A 26,298-nucleotide genomic window follows, 5' to 3' on the forward strand; every position below is an offset into this window, starting at 1 on the left:
TATCAAGACAGCTATATTCTGCATAAGCCTGCCAGGATACAATTTGCCAGGAATAGCGTTTTTGTGACCGGACCTCTCAGACAATTTCAGGCAGATCTTTGTGATAGTCGGGGACTGACCGAACATAATAACTGTCTGCTAACTGTTACTTTATCTCTTTACCTATCCTAAATGTATTAATACTGGATTATTACTACTATTTTCATTATTGTTATTATCTTACAAGACTTGGTGAAAAGCTACAACCATTGTTATCACAGTAGTATAAAAATGAATCCCGCGGATGTGACTTCTATAAATACCTACCAAGTGTGTTTTACAACTTCCCAAATTAATTTGGGGGAGGAGGGCAGAAGATCTAAGGAATATTTAAAGAGGTTCTTCAAAAATAATTTTTTTTTAGCGTAGCATCCACGTCGAGACAAATATCGGATGACTCGCCCCGACTCAGAAAACAGAACCTGCAACTTCTGTGCCGCAGGTTATAAAAACACCTGAATAAAAACACCAGAAGTCAAAAGTTAATGTAAAAAACAAAGTGCACCTCAGCCGCAATGGCTTTAACAACACCACTGCTAAGCTGCCAACATTCAAGTGACTGGATTTGATGCGTTCAGTTTTTCAACAAGAGCGTCTCCTCTATGCAAGGCCTTCAATGTATAAATGGATTTGTTTACAAGTTGGACATTTTAAGCCTGAACAGTTTGTAAGAACGTGATTAATCAGAAACCTCTGTGAAGGCAGATTAGTTTGGGTGTTATTTCTTTCCAACCCAGACTTGATCGAGTAAATCTAGATTACTTGGAAGCAAAAATAAACAACATACAAAGATGGCTTCTCTTATAAAAACACAGCCACAACAAGCTTAAAAAACATCAAATACAAACAGCTGGAATAAAATATGAAGGAAATAAATGTAATAAGTACGACTGGCTGCAATATATAGGAATGGGGTGGTGGCAAGTTTTTTGCTGGCTTGAAAAAGAAAGTTTATTTGCATCCGAAGGATTAAACAAAACAATAAATAATCATCTTTTATCATGGAAACGCACACGCCAAGCGACTGACCTTGTGTCAAAAAAAGAAAAAACCTTAAGGACTGCATAACATCAGGTGAACATCTTAAATGTTACAACAAATACAAGCAGTGAAGTAGATGAAGTTAATTTCTCATGATTTGAGATTTGTTCTTTCAGATTACAATGCTCTTTCTGTTGCCTCTTATTCCTAGCTCTGACTGGCACACGGAGGTCTGAAGGTCCACCAGCAGCATTTCAGACGTGGAGCACTTTGTTCACTTTTCTGTTATTCTGTGCGTTTTGACTTCTGCACTTTGGCCACCGATGATGAAATGGTTCAAAGCTAGTGACTGCAACACTTGTTGATAGGTGCTACACTGTAAATGCTAACATACAAATTAATGAAAAAAGATTCTTTCAGACATGCACAGATCTACTTTTATCCCACAGCATGTCTACAGTCACCTGGAGCTCCCAACAATTATAGTCGGAGTTGTGGGATAACTTCCATTCAGCACACTGATTTGGTAAGTAAATATTGTACTCCATTGTAAACCATTACATTGTCTGATTGAGACAGGGCTCTTAACTTTAGTCATATTCAGAATGTGACAGTGCATAATTTAAAAGCAGTATTTATTAATGTGTGTTTTTTGATACTTGGAAAAATAATTTATATTTGGTAGGTGCAGCCCTAATTATGTACAATACCTCACAACAACCTGGTGTGCTGGTGGTTGGTTCCATACGTGTCTGTATTTTGAACCTGTTGCTTTAACTTTATTTTCTGTTTCACTGTACCCATTTCAGGCTAAAGCAGACAGTCAGTTGTCCACACACACCCTCGTCACAGCAATTAAAATTAAACATTGTTCAGTTTATGAGGCATTAGGTGAATACACCTAATGCCTCATAAACTGAACAATGTATTATGTGTATTTATTTAATAGGATGGGTTAACAGACAGTGTTACTATATCACATTCTGAATATGACTAAAGTTAAGAGCCCTGTCTCAATCAGACAACGTAATGGTTTACAATAGAGTACAATATTTACTTACCAAATCAGTGTGCTGAATGTAAGTTATCCCACAACTCCGACTATAATTGTTGGGAGCTCCAGGTGACTGTAGACATGTGCGGACAAGCTGTGAGATAAAAGTAGATGTCTGAAAGAATGCGCGAAGGACACTGGGAAAATAAAGAATTTTTCAAGCGTTAATGTAACTGGGATACATCAAGTTTAGCATGTTTTACAACCCCAAATTTCTTCTTAATTATTTAAAAGTAGTCTTCTCAACACATACACACACACCCACACGCACACACACCCCCACCCCGCTACGGCACAGATGTTCTTCTTACGCCCCCAAAGATTCACTGACCTGGATCAAATCTCCACAAAGAATAAAACGGAATAGAAAATAGAATGAAATTATTGGGCGTTTGATTTGTTTTTGTTTTTGTTTTTTTAATCAAAATTGTGAATCTCGAAATAACTGCGACGCGTAAAAGTAATGGAGTACCTCGGTGCGTAAAGCTGCAGGCTCCGCCCGCCGGGCCGCCGCTGCTACTGGTCTTTAAGCTCCATCAAAGCTCTTTAAGTCCTGCACTTCTGCAAAGATGAGCTACGCGGAGCGCTACACCTCTTCCTCCTACCGGAAGATTTTTGGAGATTCTCCCCGGTTCCCTGTCTCCTCCTCCCGTATGAGCAGCGCATCTCTCGGGGGTGCCCCGGTGCTCCGCTCCACGGCGGTGGCAGCGTCCCGCAGCAGCGCCTTCTCCGTCAGCTTGTACAGACGGACCGGGCGCTCATCCTCCTCCTTCGCTCCGGTACCAGCGGGCTCCCTCGACCTGACACAGACCTCCGTGGTCAGCAATGAACTGAAAGAAATCCGGACCAACGAGAAGGAGCAGCTGCAGGTGAGCTACCAACAAAACGACATGATGAAACGTTATGTCATCTAGATTATTCAAAGTTACAGTAGCCTGAAATCTCAAGCCTAATTTCATGTTACTTCAAAAGATGAACGACTTTGTTCCTTTATGGCAGGGGTGTCATACATAAGGCTCGTTGGCCAAAACCAACCCACAAGAAGTTTTACCACTTGCTTCGTGATTTGAAGCAAATGGTAAAAACTTCACCGAAAACATTGATTCTTAAACTAAGGGTAGCGGACACAACACAACACTGAGACCCGAGCATGAACACTAGCTTCCTTGTTGCTGGCTTGCAACAGTTTTTTGGGGGACATTTAACTGTATTTTGCACCAGAAAGTGTCATTAAAATTTGCTTTATGTTGAGATTGTAGTCATTTCCTGTAGTAATTGGTTAGTTTTGGGGCACTGGTTGCACTGGGTTAGAGAAGTAGGGATACCAATGTAATTCACGGATCGGAAATTTCCGATCCAACCTGTGGAGGTTTCTGATCCGTGAAGCCTCTTCTGTGCTTTACTGTCTGCTCAAATAACTCCACAAGTGTTTCCCTGCCAGCTGCTCTGCTCGCTGGCTGCAAAATGTGGAATGGATTTCCTGAATGGAGGCGGGTCTCAATGTGACGCGAAGCAATGAGTCAGGAAATCCATTCCACAGTTTGCAGCCAGTGAGCAGGCGAGCAAAGCAGCACCATGGCTATCCAACCTTTCATGACATGTCCGCTGTTTGGATGTATTTTATGCTCAAAACACCGCAAAGCAGCACAGCAACTTGCAATGTTTGCAAAGCCGTTGTACAGCGAGGCGGTCACTCTGCAGCCAGATGTAATTGTTTTAAAACGCCAGCTCCCCGAGGAGAACAGTGCTGACAGCAGCATCAAAACAATGAAAAGCAGCCTCTCTAGGCTGTAGCAGGCGAGCCAGACCTCGGTGAAGCTGCGTCTTATTCCACGCAAAACTGTGAAAATAGTCAAGACTAAGACAAAGACTTTAAGGTGCCTAGACAAGTCAAGACCATTGTCTTAAAATTGTGGCTTCCGGACCAAGAACACTCTCAAGTACAACGACACTTTGACTGCTTGATTGATTGAAATGTTTATTTCAAATAAGGTACGAAAACAAATAAGGAAAAAAAAGAAAATTAACAACAAAGTTTTCCTCTCAAATAAATTTATAAATGAATAACAGTAATAATAATATAAAATAAATCAAGAAAAACATCGTCAGATGAGTATTCGAAAAGGAGTGAGAAGAAGTAAAACTTATTTACTCTCACCCCTTGTCCCAAAGTAAATAACATAATTAACTTCCTTCCATCTCTTACATACATACATAAACACACACACAAACACACACACACACACACGTCCCGTGCAGCACATAAAATATATATACATACACGTCCATTCATACATACCTACAGACAGACATAAACACCCACACACAAGCCCACAGTGCAAGGAAAGAAACGTACAATAGAAATAACCAAAATAAATGACTAGACATTTTCCCCTAAAATAGCCTTGTGATTGGCCACACCTTCTTCTTCCTCGTACCTCTTGAAAATCATATTTTTATACAGCATTTTAAACTGTCTCATATTTGGACATTGCTTCAGTTCCACACTAAATCCGTTCAGCAGTCTCACCCTGCATACTGATAGACAAAACCGTTTTCTGGTTGTACGAAATCTTGGTTCTTTAAAGTTACATTTCCTCCTTAGATTGTAAGACTGCTCATAGTTTTTGAACAATTGTTGAATATTCCCTGGTAATAGATTATTTTTTGCTTTGAACATTGTTTGTGCTGTTTGAACAATGTCAGTCAGCTTGAGTAATTGTGACTTCAGAAATAATTTGTTTGTGTGTTCCTGATAACCGGCTTTGTGAATGATCCCTATTGCTCTTTTCTGAAGGATATTTATTGAAGATAATGTGGTTTTGTAGTTGTTGCCCCAAACGTCAGCACAGTACTGCAAATGAGGAATACTGTGCACTGTTCATACTGTTCAATACTGTTCACTCTATACTAGTGAACAGTATAGAGCAGGGGTCAGCAACCTTTAACACCGAAAGAGCCATTTGATCTGGTTTCCACGGAAAAGAAAACACTGGGAGCCGCAAATACTTTTTGACATCTAAAATGAATTTATTTATGAACGCATTTATTAAATAGAAAGAAAAAATATTTAAAAAAACAACAACAACAACTTCCCTTTCATGCTCCGGGGTTCACCCCAGCTGTACACCTATTAGTGCTTTGACTACCCTTTTGAAGATGGGCTATCATCTTATCTAAAATGAAGATAACAATGTATATATTTCTTTTTCTTACCTTTACACTTTGTATAAACAACTAAAGTGTGTTGCTTATGAAATCCACGAAGTGCTACAGAGAAAATTCAATTTTATCTATGTAATGAACACATTTTGAACATTTTGAATTCTTGAAAAAATAATACAATGTCTGAATGTCTCTTTCAAATAAATTAAAAAGCTGAACTTAAATTATCCATGTAGCAAACAAAAGCAAAAAAATGCCGTGAGCCGTCGTCCTTATTTCGCCTTTGGGCTTTCAGAGCAAGTAGCGGCCTGACCTGAATTTAAAAAGTAAATTGGGGAAAAAGCACTGTGTCACTAAACAATGAAAAATAAATATTTGCAAAATATTTGCATAAATATTTATTTTACCTGGTTAATGGGACTTCTGCTCCTGAACCTCTGCGCACAGGGTCTGCAAATCGGGGCTGTACGAAGTCACTCTCATCTTTACGCAGGACTGTAAGCTGTCATCTGTGAGGCGTGAGCGGTGTTTGTTTTTAATGTAGTTCATGGTGGAGAATAGCTGCTCACATACATATGTGGATCCGAAGATCGACAGGACTCCAAAGGCATATGTCTTCATGTTCATGTAGGTGTCGGGGATGGCATTCCATGTTTCAAACACGAGTTTGTCCGGTCTTGGAAGGTTCTCAATATCACTCCATTTGTGATTCTGAGCAAGAGTGGCCTTCTGACGGGCAACATCTTCAAGGTCCTCTGTCAAGCGTTTGAATTTGGACACCCACATGTCTTTGTCAGCTATGTCAGCCAGCTCCAGCTCCAGATCAGGTTGACTTACACCTGCAAATGCAGTCACATTTAGCAGAGATGGATCGATGTTCAGGGGAGTGACGGGGAAGGACAATGTGGTTTTTTCCTCTCTGAACTCACGGAATCGTTTTCCCAAACGGGAACCGGCTTTCGCGAGTATGACGTTTATTTTGAGCGACTAAAAACAATAAAATATATTTATTCTAATATGTCAAGATCACAATAATCTTCCAATTTAGAACTAAAATATTAAAGAACTAACACAAATAAAATACACTTCAATTAAATACTTAGTTTTATTTTTAGTAATTTATTTTCCCAAGCCACTCAGAGCCGCAGTATAAGGATGAAAGAGCCGCGGGTTGCCGACCCCTGGTATAGAGTATGGAGCGATCTTCCATCCAAGACCTTCTTTGCTTTATTCATTACTGCGATGTTTCTTGAGACTTTACTCTGTATATGTTTGAAATGTGGTTTCCAGCTCATTTTGTCGTCTATAATTACCCCCAGAAATTTAATTGCATACAACTCTCTCAATTTCTACCCCCTCCACTTTTAGTTTTACCTGTGCATTCATTTTATAATTGCCAAATAGCATTATTTTTGTCTTTTCTAAATTTAATGATAATTTGTTGCTGTCAAACCATTTTTTTAATTTGTTCATTCCTGTAGTTATTTCCTCCTGCAATTGTACTATATTGTCCCCTGAGTGAAAAATATTAGTGTCATCAACAAACAGTACAAAATGCAGTAGCTTAGAAACCTTATACATATCATTGATATATAAAATAAAAAGTTTGGGACCTAATACTGACCCCACAAACAATCTCCAGACATGATGAGGAATAGTCGCCCACCTTTACAAACTGCTGTCTCCCACTTAAATAAATTTTGACCCAATCAAGCACTATTCCCCTGACACCATTTCTTTCCAGCTTATTGATTAATATGTCGGGGTTGATTGTGTCAAATGCTTTCTTCAGGTCTATGAACACCCCTGCAGCATATTTCTTGTGGTCTATAGCATTGGTGATTAGTTCTATTGCTTCAGTTATTGCCAGTGTTGTTTATCTGTTTGGTCTAAATCCATACGGATTCTCTGCAAGTATGTTGTGTTTTTCTAAGAATGAGTCCAATCTGTTGTTAAATAGTTTTTCCAGTATTTTTGAGAATTGTGGTAATAATGAGACCGGTCTATAGTTAGTGAAATGATGCTTGTTCCCAGTTTTATATAGAGGTATGACCTTGGCTATTTTCATTGTATTTGGAAATGAACCAGTTTAAAATGAAACATTGCATATGTATGTTAATAGTTTGGAGATGCCTTCTATTACCCTTTTCACTAGTGACATATCAATATCATTACAATCTGTAGATTTTTTAATCTTGCTTTTAGTGACAATATTCAATATTTCCTGCTCTGTCACAGCTTTAAGAAACAAAGAACAAGGATTTCTTTCTGGTATATGCTCTCCATAACTCCCAGTATCAGGGATCTGTTCTGCTAGTTCAGGTCCAACGTTTACAAAGAATTCATTAAATCTGTTAAGTACTTCATTCATGTTATAATTTTCCACATTCTTATCAATAAAATACTTAGGTAGACTATTGTGTGTATTGATGTTTCTTATAATATTATTTAGTATCTTCCATGTTCCTTTAATGTTGTTTTTATTATCTAATATTCTTTTATAATAATCTTTCTTACTCACTCTTATAATATTAGTTAACTTATTTTTATATTTTTCATATTTTGGTTCTGCCTCTATAGTTCTCTGTCTAATGAAATCTCTGTAAAGTGTATTCTTCGTTTTACATGCATTTTGTAATCCTGTTGTTATCCACGGATTACTATTAGATGCTAGTTTTTTCTTGTATTTCTTAACTGGACAGTGTTTATTAAATATTAAAATATTTACCTTATTATAATAAGGTAAATATTTTTAAGAATTCATTATATATATGATCAACATTGTTATCATTATATATTGCATCCCAACTCGGTTCCAACAGTCCATTTCTTAGTGTCTTTATGGATTCCTCTGTCTTTACTCGTCTGCATTCTGTTTTTTAAATTTTTTTCCAAGGTTTGTATATACTGGGAGATGGTCACTAATGTCATTAATCAGTAATCCACAAATTGCCTTATTATCAATGTCATTTTTGAATATGTTATCAATGAGAGTAGCAGAACTAGATGTAATCCTACTGGGTCTGGTGATTCTAGGAAAAAAGCTCATACTGTACATTGTATTGATAAACTCATTTGTAGGTTTATGGTTGTTGACATTTAAAAGGTCAATGTTCCAATCTGCACATATAAAAACTGTTTTGCTATCGATATTTGAAAACATACTTTCCATCCATTCACTAAAAGCTCCAATGCTAGAATCTGGTGTTCTATATATACAGCTCACAATAATATTTTTCATATTTTTCTTGCAAATTTCAATTGACAAGCATTCCAGAACATTATCCACCACAGTTGTCATTCCCTCTAGAACCTTGAAATCTAATGTTTTATCTATATATAAAGCCACTCCTCCACCACCTTTGTTTTCTCTGTTTTTATATACGAATTCATAACCCTCCATTTCAAAGTTTATTCCTCTTTCAATATTCATCCATGTTTCTGGTATTGCAATGATATTGAAAGGTTGTGAAAAAGAATTCAGATTATCAGTATTAATTCTTTTAAAATTTGCATATAAGCTTCTACTGTTAAAATGAATAATTAATCATTTAGCCATAGATTTGACATCCTGGTTGTATTGATCTTCTGTATAGTAGCAGCAATTATTGTTAATGGTGGAGAAAATATTATTGTCCGCGTCTACATCCTGTTCCACGTCCAGAATGTTGTAATCGGTGTACTGAAAAGTTTTCAGTTCCAGTTCTTGGTAGTCACGTATCATCTGTGCGATGTGGTTCATGTCCCCAGGTGTACAGTGAGTTCTGTCAGTGCGTGAAGCCATGTTTGAGTTTTGTATGTTACCTCCATGTCCAATCCAGTCCTAATCCAGTCCATGCCATGATGATGCAGTATAATCCAGTGACATTCATTGGTATTTGTCTAGTTCAGTGACACTGCGTATGCAGATCACTCTGGCTTCCTCGGGGGTCCCGTTCAGTTTTATGAATATTTTGCCATTTGAAGTCCATGTGTTTTGTATTTTTCTCTGTTTTTTGAGTTGTCGTACTTTCCAGACTATATCAGAATTGTGTTTGGAGAGGTGCTTATTCATGAAACCATTCGTTCCCTTCAGCTTCCTTCCTTGTTTCAGCAGGGCGATTTTGTATTTTCTGTTTGTGAACCAGAGTATTACCGCTGGTTTCTCACTGGCGTTTCTCCTGGTCAGAGGGTGGCAGGCCTCGATGTTATTACAGTCCAACTCGATCGACACTAAATAGCAACGGATCAGGCACAAGTGGATGATGTGTATGGTGCTAAAGCTAACAAATATTCAGACAGCAGTTCTGTAAACGTTTTCCATTTGCAACAAAAAGTAGCAAGTAAAAGACCCACTGAAGCTCAAGTAATTGGTACTGTCTTTCAGGATTCATGACACTAATCATTGATTTATAATAGTGATACAGTCATGTATTATTTTCTAATATATTATTCTCCACACTATACATACAACTATGTCAGAAATAATTCCGGTATTAATCGAAATGTCAACTGAAAATGGGGGTGTGGGTGATTCATTAAAACTTTTTCAGGTATTGCAATGTTAAAAACTGTTTTTGTGTCTCTGTGCAGGGTCTGAATGACCGATTTGCCATGTTCATCGATAAAGTCAGACACCTGGAGCAGCAGAACAAAGTGCTGGAGATGGAGCTGGTGGGTCTAAGGCAGAAGCAGAGCGAGCCGTCCCGCGTTGCCCGCCTGTACCAGCAGGAGATGAGAGACCTTCGCTCACAGCTGGAGGACCTGATCCAGGACAAGAACCACATCCTCATTGAGAGGAACAACATGGAGGACGAGCTGGAGGTAAGACCAGCAGGAAGGACAAACGAGATTTGAGGTTTTAATTGTTGTAGTTTCTCATAAACTCACGATTCATTTCAGAAACTCAGTGCGAAATATGAGGAGGAGGTGAGGGCGCGAGAGGAGGCCGAGCAGAACTTGAGGTCTTACAGGAAGGATGTGGATGATGCTACGGCCGTCCGTCTGGATTTGGAGCGCCGGGTAGAATCTCTGATGGATGAAATCTCCTTCCTTAAGAAGGTGCACGAAGAGGAAATCCAGGAGATGAGCAGCCTGCTGGAAGCGCAGCAGGTCTCGGTGGAGCTGGAGCTCGCCAAGCCTGACCTGACCTCTGCCCTGAAGGAGATCCGCAACCAGTACGAGTCCATCGCCTCCAAGAACCTGCAGTCAGCCGAGGAATGGTACAAGGGCAGGTTCGCTAGCCTAACGGAGCAGGCCACCAGGAGTAGCGAGGCTGTGAGGGCCAGCAGGGAGGAGATGAGCGAGTTCAGGAGGCAGCTGCAGTCCAAGACCATCGAGATCGAGACCCTGAGGGGCGCCAACGAGTCTTTGGAGAGGCAGATCACAGAGATGGAGGACACACACAACTCTGAGATCACAGCCATGCAGGCAAGTGAGCGTAGGGTTATTGAAAGCTTTCGTCCGTGTTCAAGTGCTACAATAGTCACCCAGAAAAGTCTATTGATTCAATCAGAAACAACGTTATAATCACCTAGAAACTTGAGATGTGATTCCTTGAATCATTAAGTTCAACAGAAGCAGAATTTGACCCTTGTTGATAGATTTTCCTTTACACCTTGGCATTGTGTGGGCTCAAGGCCCTTTGGCTCTCCTTTACTAGCTCACGGGGGCACTGGCTTGCTTCCCGCCCAGGGCGAACACCCGCACCTCTGGCATGATGCACCCGCCAACAAGACAACAGTCTTCCGTGCGTACAAGACCATATCTGAAGCGGTGTAATTCTGTTTTCCTCTCGTGCATGGTGTGCCCCTGTACAGATTGCATCCTGGGCGGCTGCCCACTTCGTCTAGAGCAAAATCCGCCTTTGCCCTGTGGAGTCAGTAAGAAATCAGGAATCAAATGGCAGTTTAAATAATATAACGCATGAAATACCTTTACCTTCTATTCTCTAACTGGCACCTTGTTTTTAGATGCACGCTTCTGGATTGTTGCGTAGCCTTCAATGTGTCAAAGATTAAAACTTCAATAGTGAAAAGGTGCAAATAAATACAAGAACTTTGCTGAAACAGAGTTACATTTGTTTTACTTGTAGCTCCGCCCTGCATAGATAGCACATCCCACAAGGGCTCCATCAAAGTGAGAATTGGGGAATTCGAGGGTCAACATAGACATCCTGAGATATTCTGAGATAATAATAATAACTCTTGTTAGAGCGCACCTTGGCAGGTTGACTTCTCTCTATACGTGCATCAGTGAGTTTTGGCTTAGTTTGGCTTAGCCAATTTCTTGCCCTTGGGTGAATTTTGAAAGATACCAACCACTGTAGACCAGGAATATTCTGCAAAAGTTGGAGTTTTGGAGATGCTTTCGTAGTCACTCACATTCTTATCTTCTTGTTTCTCTTTTCAACACATCAGCTTGAAGGAAATATGGCAACTTTCTGCCTTTTATTGATGGATGCGCTTGTAATATTATTTACCTCCTTTGTGACATGTCTCATTAGTACATAGGGTTGTTCGGTATACCGGTCCTGTATTGGTATCGCGGTACTGACACCTTTAAAACAATACTATACTGGGCCCGGTATCTGTCTTTTTTTCTTTTTTTTTACGTTGCCGCGTAGCGTCACTGTGTTGTAATTTGCACCGAGGAGAGTCGTCAGTCTCTCTGTGGGGGAAGCGTCTGCCAGCTGCTCTGCTTTCTGACTTTCATTCACTTTTCATTCACAATGACCGGGGATCCCTAGTTGAGCCATCGTTGACAGAGGGTGCGCGCGAGATATTGACAGCTCTGGGGGCAATCCAAAGTGTGGAAAGTGCGGAAAACAGCGCTCCAGTTTCTTTTATTTATCTATTTATTTATTTTTTGCACTCCGCTTTTTCCGAGAAGTGTGAAAAAATCACCCGAAACCCGCAACTGAATAAGCGCTTCATACTCAACCTTATTTACCAACAATTTTCCTGAACACAACTTCAAAATAAAAGTCAAAACAACATATTTTCAAGACAATGTTCTCCCAACCGAGCTTGTACTTGAAAAGAATACCGGATGTGCATGTGTAAATGACATGGCGTTTGCGTCCATGTGAGAGTGCGCATGCATAACTGACTCAAATCTCTGTAAAATCTGAATCTCTGTAAAAAGAAATCGAGTGCATCACTAACAGAGCAGCAAAGAGCAAGAGTCTGGCGAAAGAGAGAGAGAGAGTGCGAGAGAGAGAGAGACAGAAGGGAAACAATGGCTGCTGCTACATCCACAATTGTGTTCTCTTTTTATTTGGAAAAGTATCGAAAGTATCAAAATACATGGTGGCATCGGTATCGATACCAAAATGTTGGTATCGTGACAAGACTACTAGTACAGCTTGAGACTCTATACGCTCTCATTACTTCAGAAAGGAGCTGGGTTAAAAGCTCAAAACACTCATGCAAACATATAATTTCTAAAACTGAGTTTGGAATAGCTGACTCATCCTTGAAAACTACTGTGTAATGTGAAATATTTTTTGGTGGTCACTTCTAGGATGCCTTTCTTGCATTCAGTGCATTCATTAGCATGTCTCAAAGAGGTTTTCTTTATTACCTGGCCACAGAATGTTTAAAACTGTGATTCATGTTTATGGTGAAGTCAACACATCACCTTTGTTCTAACAAGACTCTAAAGGCCTCTTCATACTCCATAAGAACAAGACGAAAGTTCGGCAGTGCAGGGTCCTGCCGAACAAAATGACGTAATTTTCTTCGGCCAGCTCCCTCTGGCCGAAGAAATTTGTTTCGGCTGTGCCAACCGCCCTGGCCGAACTATGCGGGTGCCGCACTGCCGAAACTTCTGCACTGCCGTGTGCTGCGAATGTGTGTTCCATGACTATGACTATCAGTCATATTTTAATCATATTTAGCTCATAACATCGCTACTGTACGAGCGCCGCAGCTCGTTAAAATGTCGGAGTGCAGGCTTTTACATGACGCACCTGAATGCATCACGAACAGCTGTCAGCTCCTGCAGTTAATACCGGACCAACAACTCTCTCTTTTATTGCTGAAAAGGTTCAGAGAAATGTATTTCTGAAAGCACTGGAGGCGAGAAATAAACTGTGCAGTTGAAAAGTTTAAATGCCGCATCACAGATGTGTGGCTGCTGCGAGGGGGCGTGGTCTGCGAGTTCGGCAGGTTCTTATTGGAGTATGAACAGTCCTGCCGAAAAAGCTTTTTTTTCGTCACTGCCAAATTTTCTTCTTCTTCTTATTGGTTCAAAAAGGGAGTATGCAGGGGCCTTAAGACTGACCATAACAGTTGTTAGTGACTTGACCTCATGTGTCTGTAGATTAACTTCTGACCTGTTAAATCGGAAGCAGGAAGGACACCAGATTTTCATTGGCTTTTTACAGACGGTAAAGCTAAGCTCATTAACTCCACAAGGATACTTTACAAGCATCTCTAGAAGATAGCACACAGTCTACCGCTGCACGGGGTGGGGGGGTTGGAGGTTGGGAGTGGGGGGTGGGGGGTGGGGGGTGGGTGTGGTCAGCAGCTTTAAATCTGTTTGTCTTTGGGTGTTAATCAATTGCTAACAAACTACAACTCCTGTCTCATTCTATTTGCAACAGGACACAATTGGCCACCTGGACACAGAGCTGAGGAACCTGAAGGGTGAGATGGCCCAGCACCTGAGAGAGTACCAGGACCTGCTCAATGTCAAGATGGCCTTGGACATAGAGATAGCTGCTTACAGGTGCAGGCTCAGTACCAGAACATGCAGCCTCAAGTAATAATGACAGAAATAATGCTACCTATAATGCATATAAACACCTCATCCCATCCTGTTCTAAGACTGCTCTTATAAATGGAGACATCGTCAGCATATTTTAGTGTTGTGGAATAGAATCAACTATGAACCTCTCAAAGAAGATGGACCTGAATTCACATCAGTTCACCTGGTGCTGTTTCCGAAGCAATCAGTAAGTCAGGATATGGTTCTCCAACATCTGTCAAGTAGCGTTCAACCCACCACCATGTGAATGGAAACTCAACTATCTTCGGAGACTCATTCCTCCAGTCATGACCCAATGCTCATGACCATAAGTGAGGGATAGGTATGCAGACAGAGAGCTTCGCCTTACAGCTGACACAGTTCGGAATAGTCACGGCATTATGGCTGTAACTTGCCCCCTCCAGTGATTGATCTCATGCGACCCACCTCCCAACGCTCGTCACTATGACCCTGAGATACTTCTCCCGAGGTAGATGCCTCGCCACCTGAAGAGGGCAAGCTGTCTGAAAGAGATGTGGACTCAGACTTTAAACCTCTTCTACAAACTGTAGCACAGAGCCCAATAGAACATGTCAGTGTGCCAGTAGGACCACATCGAAGCCACTGGCATGTCACGTCCTCATTGGTGGAGATATAGAACAGAACAAAATCAATACCATCAAGTTGATATAAAGACAAAGCAGCTCATTGAAAAGGCCCTCTGGTTGACATTAATCACTTCATCCGGAAGACATGAAAGCAATCTCGAGCATGTAACGATCTGTGTACAGCAGGATGTGAATAAAGCCACCAACAAACCTCTGACTACTCTGAAGGAGTTTCAAATTTCAGGATGGAAAGGACTGTTACCTGGTTTCTTCCCCCAGTCAGTTTTAAGAAAATAGGTGAAGAGGAAATGACAATGTCAAAGTTTGTATTGAAACTTGGCTCATTCGTGACAATGGTAGACAGCAAGAGCTGCATCAACACAATCACGGCATCCTCATGTTGAAGCATGGTGGTGGCAGCCTCATGCTGAATGGACACTACTTGACAGGAAGCGCTAAAAAGGAGAGAACACTCTCAGGTTAAACTGAATGTAAGAGAAAAATGGAAAGCTCCCGGAGCCCTGTGCATGAGGATTGAAAAATAACACAAAACAAAAACAATCAGTTCAAAAATGCCAGGCTGATTGTTTTGTCAAGCCAGATTTAAAGTCCATAACACAAATAAAATAAAGATGTTGCATGTGGATTAAAAAATGCATGCTCACCACTGATTTCTGTGGAACTTCTAGAAAGGTAAAATTGTTCCTTAAGATGAAAATGGGACAGTGAGGGACTGGCAATATGTCAAGAATGCACTCTGCCTTTGCCCGCAGATAGTTAGGATCGATTCCAGCCCTTCGATCCACAACTGGATAAAGCGGTATCAAAGATGAATGGCTGTACCCAGTGAAATTACCAAAATATGTTAAAGAAAGAGAAAACATACAAGACGGTGACTATTTTGTTGATTGACAGTTGCGAATATATATTTGTGGTAGATCAAAATTAATATTTAAGGTAGACAGTTTTTAACTTAAACATGTCAAACTGCAATAAGCAAGGATATTGTATGCATAGGAGGCAGGTGGTCTAATATTTGGATGTTTAGTTAGTAGAGCTCACTTTGTAAAGATGGATTCTCCATCTCCCCCTGTCCATGTTTCGAATAGTGTTTGAGCAAGAAACTGAATGTAGGATTGTACTTTTCAATCCTGGAAGCAGATAGGAATATCCTATGTTATTGATCAGTGACCGTATGTGTGACTTGACGTGTATGTTTCCTTTGATCCTTTAAGGAAACTGCTGGAAGGTGAGGAGACCCACTTTAACTCTGGGATGTCATTTGGCGCTGCTAGTTACAGCTACCAGCCCCGAGCGTCGGCTGGCTTGTCCAGGACCAGCCAGAGGGAGAAAGACGGAGCCCGGAAGGAAAGCTTTAAAGAGGTTGGTGAGGATAAAGACGAGGCCGATATCAATTCCAACTGAAGATGGATGTAAAGGAAGAGGCGAAGAATGTAAGACGTGGTCGTGTGTAAGACGTTCACAGTTCCTGAAAAGTGTAACTGTCAGGCCCCATGTACTGTATATAACAACGCTGTCAAGTGAAAACAGTTGTAGTAAATAGTTCTTCTGCACATGCTCAGTCGATTGACAGTAAGAACAATGTTTGCATCCAGAGTGTCATGACTGTCATATCCTGGGACTTGGTAGTTTTATAGTTGACAGGCACCATAATAACAATTCAACTTGGGCGTCTGTCAACTAGAATGTCCGTGTACTCCCATTGTTAAAGGGGTCATAATATCCAGCTTTTCAACACTTGGTTGAACATGGGTCTTTTTTGTCTAAAAACATTGTATTCAAAGTTTATTACCCCAAATCCAGCTTTTCCTTGATTTGCATCCATTTGAATATTTGATCATAGGAGCTGCATTCAGAATCTGCTGTGTCTGTGTGAGCTGGACTGGCTCCACCCACACATGCCCATCTTGGGAAGAGGGGGAAGTACTTGCTCTTGTGGTGCCATGTGCCAGAGCAGAGCTGCCTAATTGTGGGATAGTCAAGGGGTGGGCCCACCTTGATTGGGATTGGCAAAACCCCTGATGACACTGTATAGGGTTTGATTTCTGATTTGCTCGTGAGAGCAACACACTTTTTAGAAATTGAAACACGCCATGGCGAGAGATGACAGACTTTCTTCACTTCTGGGGCGTCATTCCAGTTATGGGGATGATTATTACTGTTGGAAAACCATTAGAAAGTGGATTCTGCATAATATAACCCCTTTAATGTTTAATTTGTATTGTTCACACGTTTCCGGTTTCATTACAAAAACAACCAACAGCCCCCATGAGTGGCCCAACATTAAAACTACATGGCTTACAGCGTATCTGCTGTTTCCGTCTAATCGGATATCCTTTTCAAAATTTTGCTGTGTGAAGGTGAAACTTTTCTGAAACAAAAATGCAAAAACAATGTTTTCACTTGAAACTTCATTGTGTAAATGGGGCCTAAACGTAGTTATGTTGCATTGTTGGTGTGTAGCACAATAGTCAGTCACTGCTGTGTTTGTCATTTTATTTCCATTAAAAATGGTTTACCACTCTGTCAGAAGCAACGAAGATGAGACCCTTTCCACCATCAGGCCCTGTTAGACAAAAAATGGATGGATGAAGTTGTATCTTAATGATATTTCTGAATCATTATTGAGTCTTGAAACCATTGAGGAGCTTGACTCCCTGTTGGACACTATAATGAATATTTGCTTAACAAGAGGAAAAGCAAAGGTTTATTTGTGATCATGTAGGTGGAGAAGTGGCTCATTATCAACCGCACTCAGTGTGGAATCACGATGGTGAGACACAGGTTAACAACTACAAATGTTAAGCAACTTGGAAAGTTTGACTGTTGAGTTAATCTTGGTGTAAACCAATCCCACTGTTGTTTGAAATGGCATCATGCATCAAATAAAATTGACTTAACAAATATGTTCTGTGCTTTTTCACAAACACTTTGGAGAGTGTGTACTCCTGCCTCCACAGGGGCATTATTGATTCTAGATTTATTTTCTTTCTTCTGATTTATATTTTGTGGTTGTGCTCAGAGGTTTTAGACTTTTCTTAAACTTTATCTTCAACCAATTTGACCTCACTCTTTGATGCTCCAAGAATTCAAACGACTTCGGCTAATTGAATTATGAGGACACGATTATTTAAATTAGAGGCCTGAAATCTGCAATGAATCAAAAGGTCATTCATGAATATTTCATATTTCCATACTGTGAACTAATTCATCGTCCACATCGAGAAGGTCAGAGCTTCTTTTCAAAGAAAAAAAAAGAGAGAAGGTCAGACCTGGGCATATCAAGGCCTGGGTTTGGTTATTATAGTAATTATTGGATTTATTGGATCTAAAATGGCTTCTACCACCTGCAGGAAGGTTCTTAATTGGTGCAATGTGATCTGGGTGACAGTGCTCAGACTGCCACCCCCGCAACCCGGAAAAAGTGGGAGAAAAGGGATGGATGGATGGATCGATCTAAAATGGTTAAAATATTCACATTATTGGCCATTAATACATCATTGGTTGTCCAGCAACTCGACTAGCAGAGCTAGCAATTGTTAGCTTCCAAAAAAGTGTTTTTCAGTGGAAAAAATGTTAATTTAAAATATAGTTTTCATTTACTTATTTGCTGAACTCAAAAATTCATTCATGATTTCCTGGGAAAAACCACGCAGAGCAATAGTAGCTCATAAAAATTGTTTAAAGAACAAAAAACTAAACAAAACTACTTATCATCAAGTGATAATTCTTTTTGAGCAAAACTCAAGTCAACTTATGTCTCGGCTCTCAATGGTAGTGGTAATTTGTCATGTGGCCCTTTGGGAAAATTAATTGCTCACCCCTGGTTTACGCTTATCTGCAGAGGGTTTTGTTTTTATCAGACAGGCTTTCCATCCGCATGAGTTTCCAGAGATATGAATCTGAAAACACAACAAAACAATGGATGTTTACAAGAGTTGTGTTTGTGCAACAGAAGCTTTTTCTTTCTCCTTTAATTTGTTTGATTTTTAATCTAGCATTACACAAATCAGAAGTTCTTCATCTGTTCTTCTGCATTGAAGCTTCTCTGTTGTTCTGTGGCTACGTTACAGCTGCGGGATCAGTATAGATACTACTGCTTTTAATATTTTGATAAATTTGTGTAGAGCCAACATATTTAAAGTTTGTGACGAAAATGTCGATCTCGCAAAACCTCTCAAGATTAAACGTGATTCCAGATGTCAACAAACATGGCGGATGAAGAGAATGCATTGCCGATCGTTTGACATGTGTTTTTATCCAAAAAAATCACGTTTTAAAAAGAAGAGGCTTTGGTCAAAGGAGTGGAGACAACGGGAGCATGGTTGTCGGTCCGGTCCGGCGTTTCCTCGCCACTACGTCACCTCGCTTTCTGATTGGCTAAATGTCACAGTCAACAGGCTCGTGCTCGTTTTCCCCTCGGGGGACACCACACACGGTGAGAACTCGGGCCAAAACAATTGAACATGTTGAATATCCCCGATTTGAGATTGGAGCGGTCCTGACATCCTTCCGAGCAGACGAGAGGATTCTTAACACACCACACACGGCAGGAATATCTGATAAGATTATCTTATGATGATCTGAGCGTCCTTAAGATTGTCGGAAGGGGAGAATCGGGGCCAAAATAGGCCTAATTATCCTGAAGTGTGAACCGGGCATAACTTGCGCCGCCGTCACATTATTATGACGTCACTAAGTGAAAGTGTGGTCCAACTGCTACACCACCTTAATCGCCTTTCACTAACTCCTTTAGGAACACCTTTCCTTAACCCCGTGACGTCATCCATGGGGTTAAGGTAAAGTCGATAGATAAAGAGATAGGAGGGACAATTCGGACGTACCCACAGTCTAATGTTTCAGCCAGAATGGAGCATGTATGCCTCACTTCCTGTTTCCAGCAGGTGGTGGTATGCCCAATGTTTGTGTCTCAACAGTGATCAGATGTGGACTCTTGTGCTGCGCGTATGCTAGTTGGCATGCATGCTAATTTGTACATATGCTAACTAGCCCAGATGCTAATGTCAGATCATATGCTAATAAGTGCAGATGCTAACATTAGCCTGTACGCTAATTAGCACAGATGCTAATGTTAGTCCATTTGCTATTTAGCACGGATGCTAACGTTAGGTCATTTGATAATTTGCATATGGGCATTACGACTGAGAGTACAATGTGTCATGTTTGAGGTCAGTCTGACCATGTTAAGGCTACTGACATCACACTTCCTGTTTCATGGCGAGCTTGACCCCTTGATCCACAAAAAGGAGCGATGAGAGGCTGTTCTCACGCAGTCTATTGCGGGTCTTGTTGTCTGTGACGGTTATTGACGGCAGAAAACCCCTGCTCACACTCTGGGGAGATATGTTCTGCTGGCTGTACAGCTTTTCCAATGTTTTGACTGGTGTTTTATCTTGTAATTTCCATTTGCTTTCCAATTCCTCCACTGCCTCTCCAGCTGACTCGCCCAGTTGTTTTGTGAGTGCCCGTACTTCATTTTCCCCATACAGGATCAATGCGTTGCGGTCCTGTGGCCAGAAGTGTTTATCCAGGGGTTTTAACATCTTGACAAGAGCTGATTCCGGCATTCGCTTTTTCAGGTTGTCAACCACTGACATAAAACTGACAGCGGTTGATTTTTCCCCTTGCCCTCAACAAGTGCAACATCTTTACACTGGCCCAGGGATGTGCGCTGTCCAGCCTTCAGTGTGGATTTACCACCACTCTTTTTCATAGCTGGCAGTACATCTGCAGTCTGCTGAATCTGGTGACTGGCATCCATTCGTGACATGTCTCTCCGCTGAAGTTTCAATGAGAGGCCTTGCAGCTCACGGAGTATGTCTTTCATGCAAGCCAGATCCATCAAAAATCTGGCGTTTGTGAGATGTTTGTGTTGCCCCAGAAATTTTTTCCTCTCTCTGTATTGTTGCGAGATGGATCCTTGTCTTGAAGTGGTGCGCTAATACAGGCTAATTATTCCATACACCTTTTATTGTATTAAAACTAATTGCCACCCATCTGATGGTGAATATCTGCCCAATTTTCTAAATTTGCATATTGAGATCTGCAGCCGCTTCCTCAAGCAGTCTTCTTTGCGGACTGGTGATACAGTGTGTAAAGCTTGGAAGTGAAAAACTCAGTGGCTACATCCAGAAACCTCTTTGAGAGAGTAATGGACAGCCAATTCAAGACGGTGGGCCAGGCAATGTATAGACAGAATTTTTGGGAAGTCACGTTTAAGCTTTGCAATCAAGCCACTGGGTTTGCCGGTGAGAACTGCAGCTCCATCTGTGGCACTGCTGATGAGGTTGTTCTTCAGAAACTCATCATCTAATCCCGCTTGGCACTAATGTGGCAGTAGGGTATAGGAACTAACAATATATCCTTATAATGAGGAGACTTATTTATTTTACAGCGCCAGCTGGAAATCCAGCATCCCCAAAATGATCCCACCTTAAAAGGCTGCACAGGTTCGTTAGATGGACTGAGGGACGGGAGACAGTATTATAAGAACAGACTTTTCACTTTATTTTGCAATGTGTGTTACAGTCAGTTATTTTGGTTAAACATGTATCTACTTTCACACACTCTCATTTAAAATGAAAATACACATTAAAACAGAACTTCCAATGCTGAGAAAGAAGTGGACTACAGGAGAGGAGGGAGGAGGACGGAAAGGAGACCCAGAAAGGGAGGCCCGCACTCTGTGACCCCAGAAATACCAGGGCATTCCACACAAGACCCACAAAGGGAAGAGGAAATCCTCCCACTCCACACAAGGACCGAGAAGGCACTCAAGCTCCGGTGAGACGGGGGCGTGGCCCAACGCTGACGCGACAGGTCAAACCTATGGTCCCAATCAGCAACCAAACACCAGAAAAAGCGGTCCGCCAGCCGACTACTGACAGCCTACAACGCACATGAACAGTGTTCAAGCCACCGAGCGTAAAGCCATGGAAAAGGCTGTGAGAGTAGGCTGTAAAGATTGTTATTCCACGGCTGTGGCCATGCCCTGCTGCTACCGATGCCAGACATCAGAGGAGAAGGACACAAGGGTGGAACAAGTTTGTAATCAAGGCTCCGGTCTAACGCGAGTGTATCACTACACTAACTCTGTCTCAAACTGTTGTAAATGGACTCCGCCTCTTTGCCTTGTGTCAATTCTGTAATGTCATCATGAATCATGATGTTTGTAGATTTTGTTACGCAACCTTTTCTGTGTCTGGCTGCTGATGTCTCCATTAATCCACTCTTCAGTTAAGTGCGTGCCCATTACCTTCTCAGAGAGCAGAAGAGTTTTTGTCTCTCTGCAAATTGGGCATCCCAAGTTTCCATCTCTTCCATTCTCTCCACTGCTGGCTGGTCCAGGTAGTCTGGCCCTGGATAGAGAGACAGGTGGAGTCGCTCTCATAAGCGACCTCTGAGCTGCCACCAACCGAGTCTGTATCCTTGGTAGGCCCGTCCTGTACGGCCACCGCGGCCCCGGCTGTTGGCGGCCGTTCACTGGCAGCGTTCCCAACAGGTGCAGCGGTGGTCTTCAAGCTAGCGTCTGCCGAAGAGCCAGCTTGTTGCTGCTCCTAAGAGTCATTTGTCTTTTTTAATTTGCGAAACCGAAATTGGAAAGTAGGTTTCCTTGTTGCCTGTTCGACATAATGACTGGCTGCCAAATATTGCTATAAACACAAATCAGGATTTGAACATAAGCACAAGTCTGATTCAAGGGACGTTTTCAGACAGCGCCGCCACGCTTCAATGATTGTGAGGACAGGAACTGCATGCAGGCCGGCTCTTTATTCAAGTGAAATTGTGTAGCTGTGGAGTGAGGGGGGTCGGCGCAAAGGATCATGGAAAGTGCTCCGCTAACTTTATGTGTTGTCTTGGTTACCTGTTATAGTTCCATGTCTGAGTTGTTCTGTTATTGTCCAGTGATCCGTTGTGCTTTCTTGTTGTCTTGTCTATAAACAATTCATGTGCATTAATTGGTGCAACCTCACCCATGGTGAGGTTGCGGCTGAGCGCACCCCTCTCAGCAGCGCATGTATGTGCGATTCAAATAAAGACACTCCTGAGCATTCCAGAGTCTCCTCGTCCTTGTATGCGCACTGCCAGGCTACAATATAATGAGTCACCCTCATGCAAAAATCACACATTAAAAATAACTTAATTTTAAACATGATCATGACAATCCATTTTTTTTTTTTTTTAAATAACAGGACAAGCATGGTAAAAAACTGTGCAACATAGAAAAAATTGTAAAAAAATAATTACATTGACTAGGACTCAGTGGGTAGCCCTGGTGCCCAAAGAGGCACTTTTATTCCCCCTTTTCTTTCCCTTCCTTTTAATTTTCGATGTCCGGGTCTTTTTTCAGGCTCTGAGCCACCGTCAGACCCAATTAGGAGACGGCCAACCCAGAGCTGCTAGAATCCCACATGGAGGGCAGCTTCCAGAACCAATTGGGAGCGAACCTACCCTCCAGCTTTATGGTTGACCCAGACAGTGAAGGTCCATAACTACTACACGACCACATCACCACCATCCTGAAATCCCTTCACTGGCTCCCTGTCCAACTCAGAATTGAGTACAAGGTCTCCCACCTCACCCACCAATGCATCTACAGCCCCCTTTTTTTTTTTGTTTTATGTGTCCCTTTTAAACTTTAAACGACTTTTCTCGCCCTGACCTACCTTTTCTTTTAACAATTTTAATTTTAAATTTTTCTGTAGCGCTTTGAGATTGTTTAAATGTAAAGTGCATTACAAATACAATGTATTATTATTATTACTATTATAACTACATTTCAATGTTTTGACTATTAGAGGGCCCAAAAGAAAAGGACACCCCGAGCTCCCCGCCCCCAGGCCGAGTCCCCCACATCTCCAAGCACAAAGGTGTGGCTGCAAAATGTATAGATTTAAGAACGGAAAGAAAATGCTAAGAAAGAAAAAAAAACTGGAATGAAAAAAAACATATGAATAGATAAATAGAAAATTACCATAATAGTATTATTAATAATAATAACCATACAAATACTAAAGCTTGGATATAGCTAAGGTGGTGCATTTAAGAACTGGCAATAGCACTGACCCTGAACTAGCACCTGGTTAGTTTTGGTGGAAAAGCCCTAACAAAAACCTATGTATGCTAAGTCCCTGGAAAATTCAATTTATATTGACAAAGTATCTTCATGAATAATCTGAGGAAATCCAAAAGGGTCATGCACTTTCGGTGTTCAGAACCTAATGAAAACTTCTGGAGCAAAATGGAGAATGCCTTTAGCTCTGTGTTATTTAGCCATTTATTTTGTGACAATAATTTCAGGGAATCAGCGTAGCTTCCACAGGTTTATGTTATTGGACATCTTGAGTGCCTTTGCCAGAAGACCGAGACCAAACGGAGTGCCCCCTTGTGGTGAAAAGAAGAACGTCGGGCCAAGAATCATAGACTGATTGGACCAGTAAACAAAGACCGGGATTGGCCATGAAGACGCAGGACGTGATGACATACAGTGCGTGACGCGCTTAGTCTGTGCAGAGGGAGACGCCCCTCCAGGTACAGTATATCTGTTTTTGAACAAAGAAGCGCGCTCTCTTTCAAACTCCATAAGGTTTGGTTGAGCCCGTACGGTCCTTGTTCAGGTGAATACAACTTTTGTTAATAAATGCTTGTGTAAACATTTCCAGACCAGTTTTATTAGTTCGCCGCAGATTGGAACATGCAATGAGGTGAATCTCTCACAGGGTTGTATTAAGAAATGTATTTATTTTTCTTACATCAGAAATTTTTACTATTTGTGAGATGGTTTGGCCGGATTGGAGCCCATTTTGTCACCACAGGTCTTGTGTTTGATACCCCCGGTGAAGAAAATTCTTCAAGCGGTTTCACGTGGATGGAAAATTTAATGGAAAAATTTTACATCTGTGTGGACAGGATCTGGTGTGGCTGGCATCGTTTTGTAATTCAAATAAAGTCTGTAAACAGGAGATAAGGGGAAACGGAACTGCAAAAAGCACAGTTTTGTTGAAAAGTCAGGAACTAAAATCTGATTAGCAAAAGCAGAAATAGAAAACACTCAATTTTAAAACTTCATGTATCAAACACCATTGCAGTTAATTGATCAAATTTGACAAACGCAAGAATCAATTTTCTTTTTTTTTTCTTTCTTTTTTTAAATCATTCTACACAAAACATTTTAATTCACAGTTCACTTTGTTCTGTTTAGAAAAGTTACCAGCTCTTAAATTAATGTTAAACAAAAACAAACAATGTAAACACTCAGAGACCTTTGGTAGTGGCACTTTCTTAGCTTTAAGCCCTTTCAAATGTCAAGCAATGTCACACATGAAGGAGAACAATCATCCAGTCAGGAAAAATACAGTAAATCAATGCAGTTTCAGCTACAGCAGCTGTTTGTCTTGTTGGTGCCTCTGTGATCACGATGGACTGTGTTTGTGTTGGTCTGAGCTTCATGGGCAACCTGGGGTCATTGGTGGGTACAGTGTCGGTATGTAAACAGGACTCCTCGTTCTGACGGGAATCTGGGACTGAAGGAAATCTGGCCGTGGCGTTCAGGACGGGGAGGGCAGGACTAGGCCGAAGTGCAGCACCAGCAGACCGTCCTAACAACAAAAGAAGAAGAAATGGCAGGACCTTAATGAATAAAGATTTTATAATCAGTCTGCATTCACTCTATCAGACGTTAATAAACACAAGTGAATTTAAAAGTACTAATCTCAGAAACTACTTTGATCAGGGTTGTCAAACATGACAGAGGCTCCCATCTGGCTAAACAACCAAGGAAATAGTAAAAATTTCAAAGAAAAATAATTTCTTAAGAGTAGCAACACAACACAGACCTGAGCTGGCAAATCAGTGATGAAAAGTTGCGACCTTGTTGCTCAAAGCGATGCTGTCAGTTTGTAAAAAAGACGAATGATGCAACAGTAATAGGAAAACCTTTTGGGATATTAAATTGCATTTTGAACCAGATTTCATAAATTCAATTCAATTCAATTCAATTTTATTTGTAAAGCGCTAAATCACATCAACAAACATCTCAAAGCGCTCTTACAATGATAGAGTACAACAGAACCCAACTAAACCCTTCCAAAGCAAGCAGGTGTAAAAAGCAACAGTGGCCAGGAAAAACTCCCTCGCATGGAGAGAAGTTCATAAGAACTCCCTCTTCAGGAAGAAACCGTGGGGCGGACCCTAGACTCTGGAAGGACGGCCATCCGCCTTGACCGGTTGGGGGGAGAAGTACATGGGATAGGACAGGGAGAGAGAGGAAAGAAGAGGGAGAGAGAGAGTGGCAGACAGGCCAGATAAGTACAAATACTAAGAAAAGTCTATGATGAGCGTTGGTCTGATGATGAACCAATCTCAGTCTGGAGTTTAAGGGCCGTGCCGTTGCGGTGGGGTCCCGGTGCTGTGGTGAGGTCGGGTAGTAGGACCGTCGTAACTCCACTCTGTGAGTCTTGGGTCTGATCCCCTGGATCCTGCTCTCCTCCTGTCGGGGAGAAAAAAGACGGCGGCAGTATCCGGTGGCTACAGTAATGTTGTTACACAGAGAGGAGAACTAAAGACAAGAAACAGAACCTCCAAATGTAGAGTTCCTCCCTTTAACGGGAGAGAAAAAAAACCCTCAGCAGTCTAGGCCTATAGCAGCTCAACTTAGTGGTCCTATTTTATTCCTATTTT

At 41.3% G+C, this 26,298-nt stretch overlaps 2 protein-coding genes across 11 annotated transcripts in view; one reads left to right on the forward strand and one right to left on the reverse strand.

Moving 5' to 3' along the window:
• The first annotated feature begins 2,628 nt into the window (after positions 1–2,628).
• LOC308120445 (alpha-internexin-like) lies at positions 2,629–17,499 on the forward strand. The gene is made up of 5 exons (XM_080481057.1): positions 2,629–2,943; positions 9,812–10,042; positions 10,121–10,648; positions 13,827–13,951; positions 15,813–17,499. The coding sequence occupies exons 1-5, from the start codon at positions 2,644–2,646 to the stop codon at positions 16,000–16,002; spliced, it is 1,374 nt and encodes a 457-aa protein (XP_080337183.1). The 5' UTR covers positions 2,629–2,643; the 3' UTR covers positions 16,003–17,499.
• A 6,771-nt stretch (positions 17,500–24,270) lies between these two features.
• pcgf6 (polycomb group ring finger 6) overlaps positions 24,271–26,298 on the reverse strand; it is a 45,336-nt gene continuing 43,308 nt past the window's right edge. For 3 of the 10 annotated variants that reach the window (XR_013936036.1, XM_080481703.1, XM_080481713.1), the window contains exon 11: positions 25,604–26,107. Coding sequence is in view for 5 of the 10 variants with exons in the window: in XM_080481706.1 (XP_080337832.1) it covers positions 25,655–26,107 (453 nt within the window). In the remaining 5 variants the exon portion in view is untranslated. Of the gene's footprint in view, positions 26,108–26,298 lie in introns of all 10 variants that reach the window. The other 7 variants (XM_080481719.1, XM_080481710.1, XM_080481708.1 and 4 more) reach the window with 6 other exon arrangements.

This window comes from Lipophrys pholis (assembly GCF_963383615.2).
Source record: "Lipophrys pholis genome assembly, chromosome: 15".
Lineage (NCBI taxonomy): Eukaryota > Metazoa > Chordata > Actinopteri > Blenniiformes > Blenniidae > Lipophrys > Lipophrys pholis.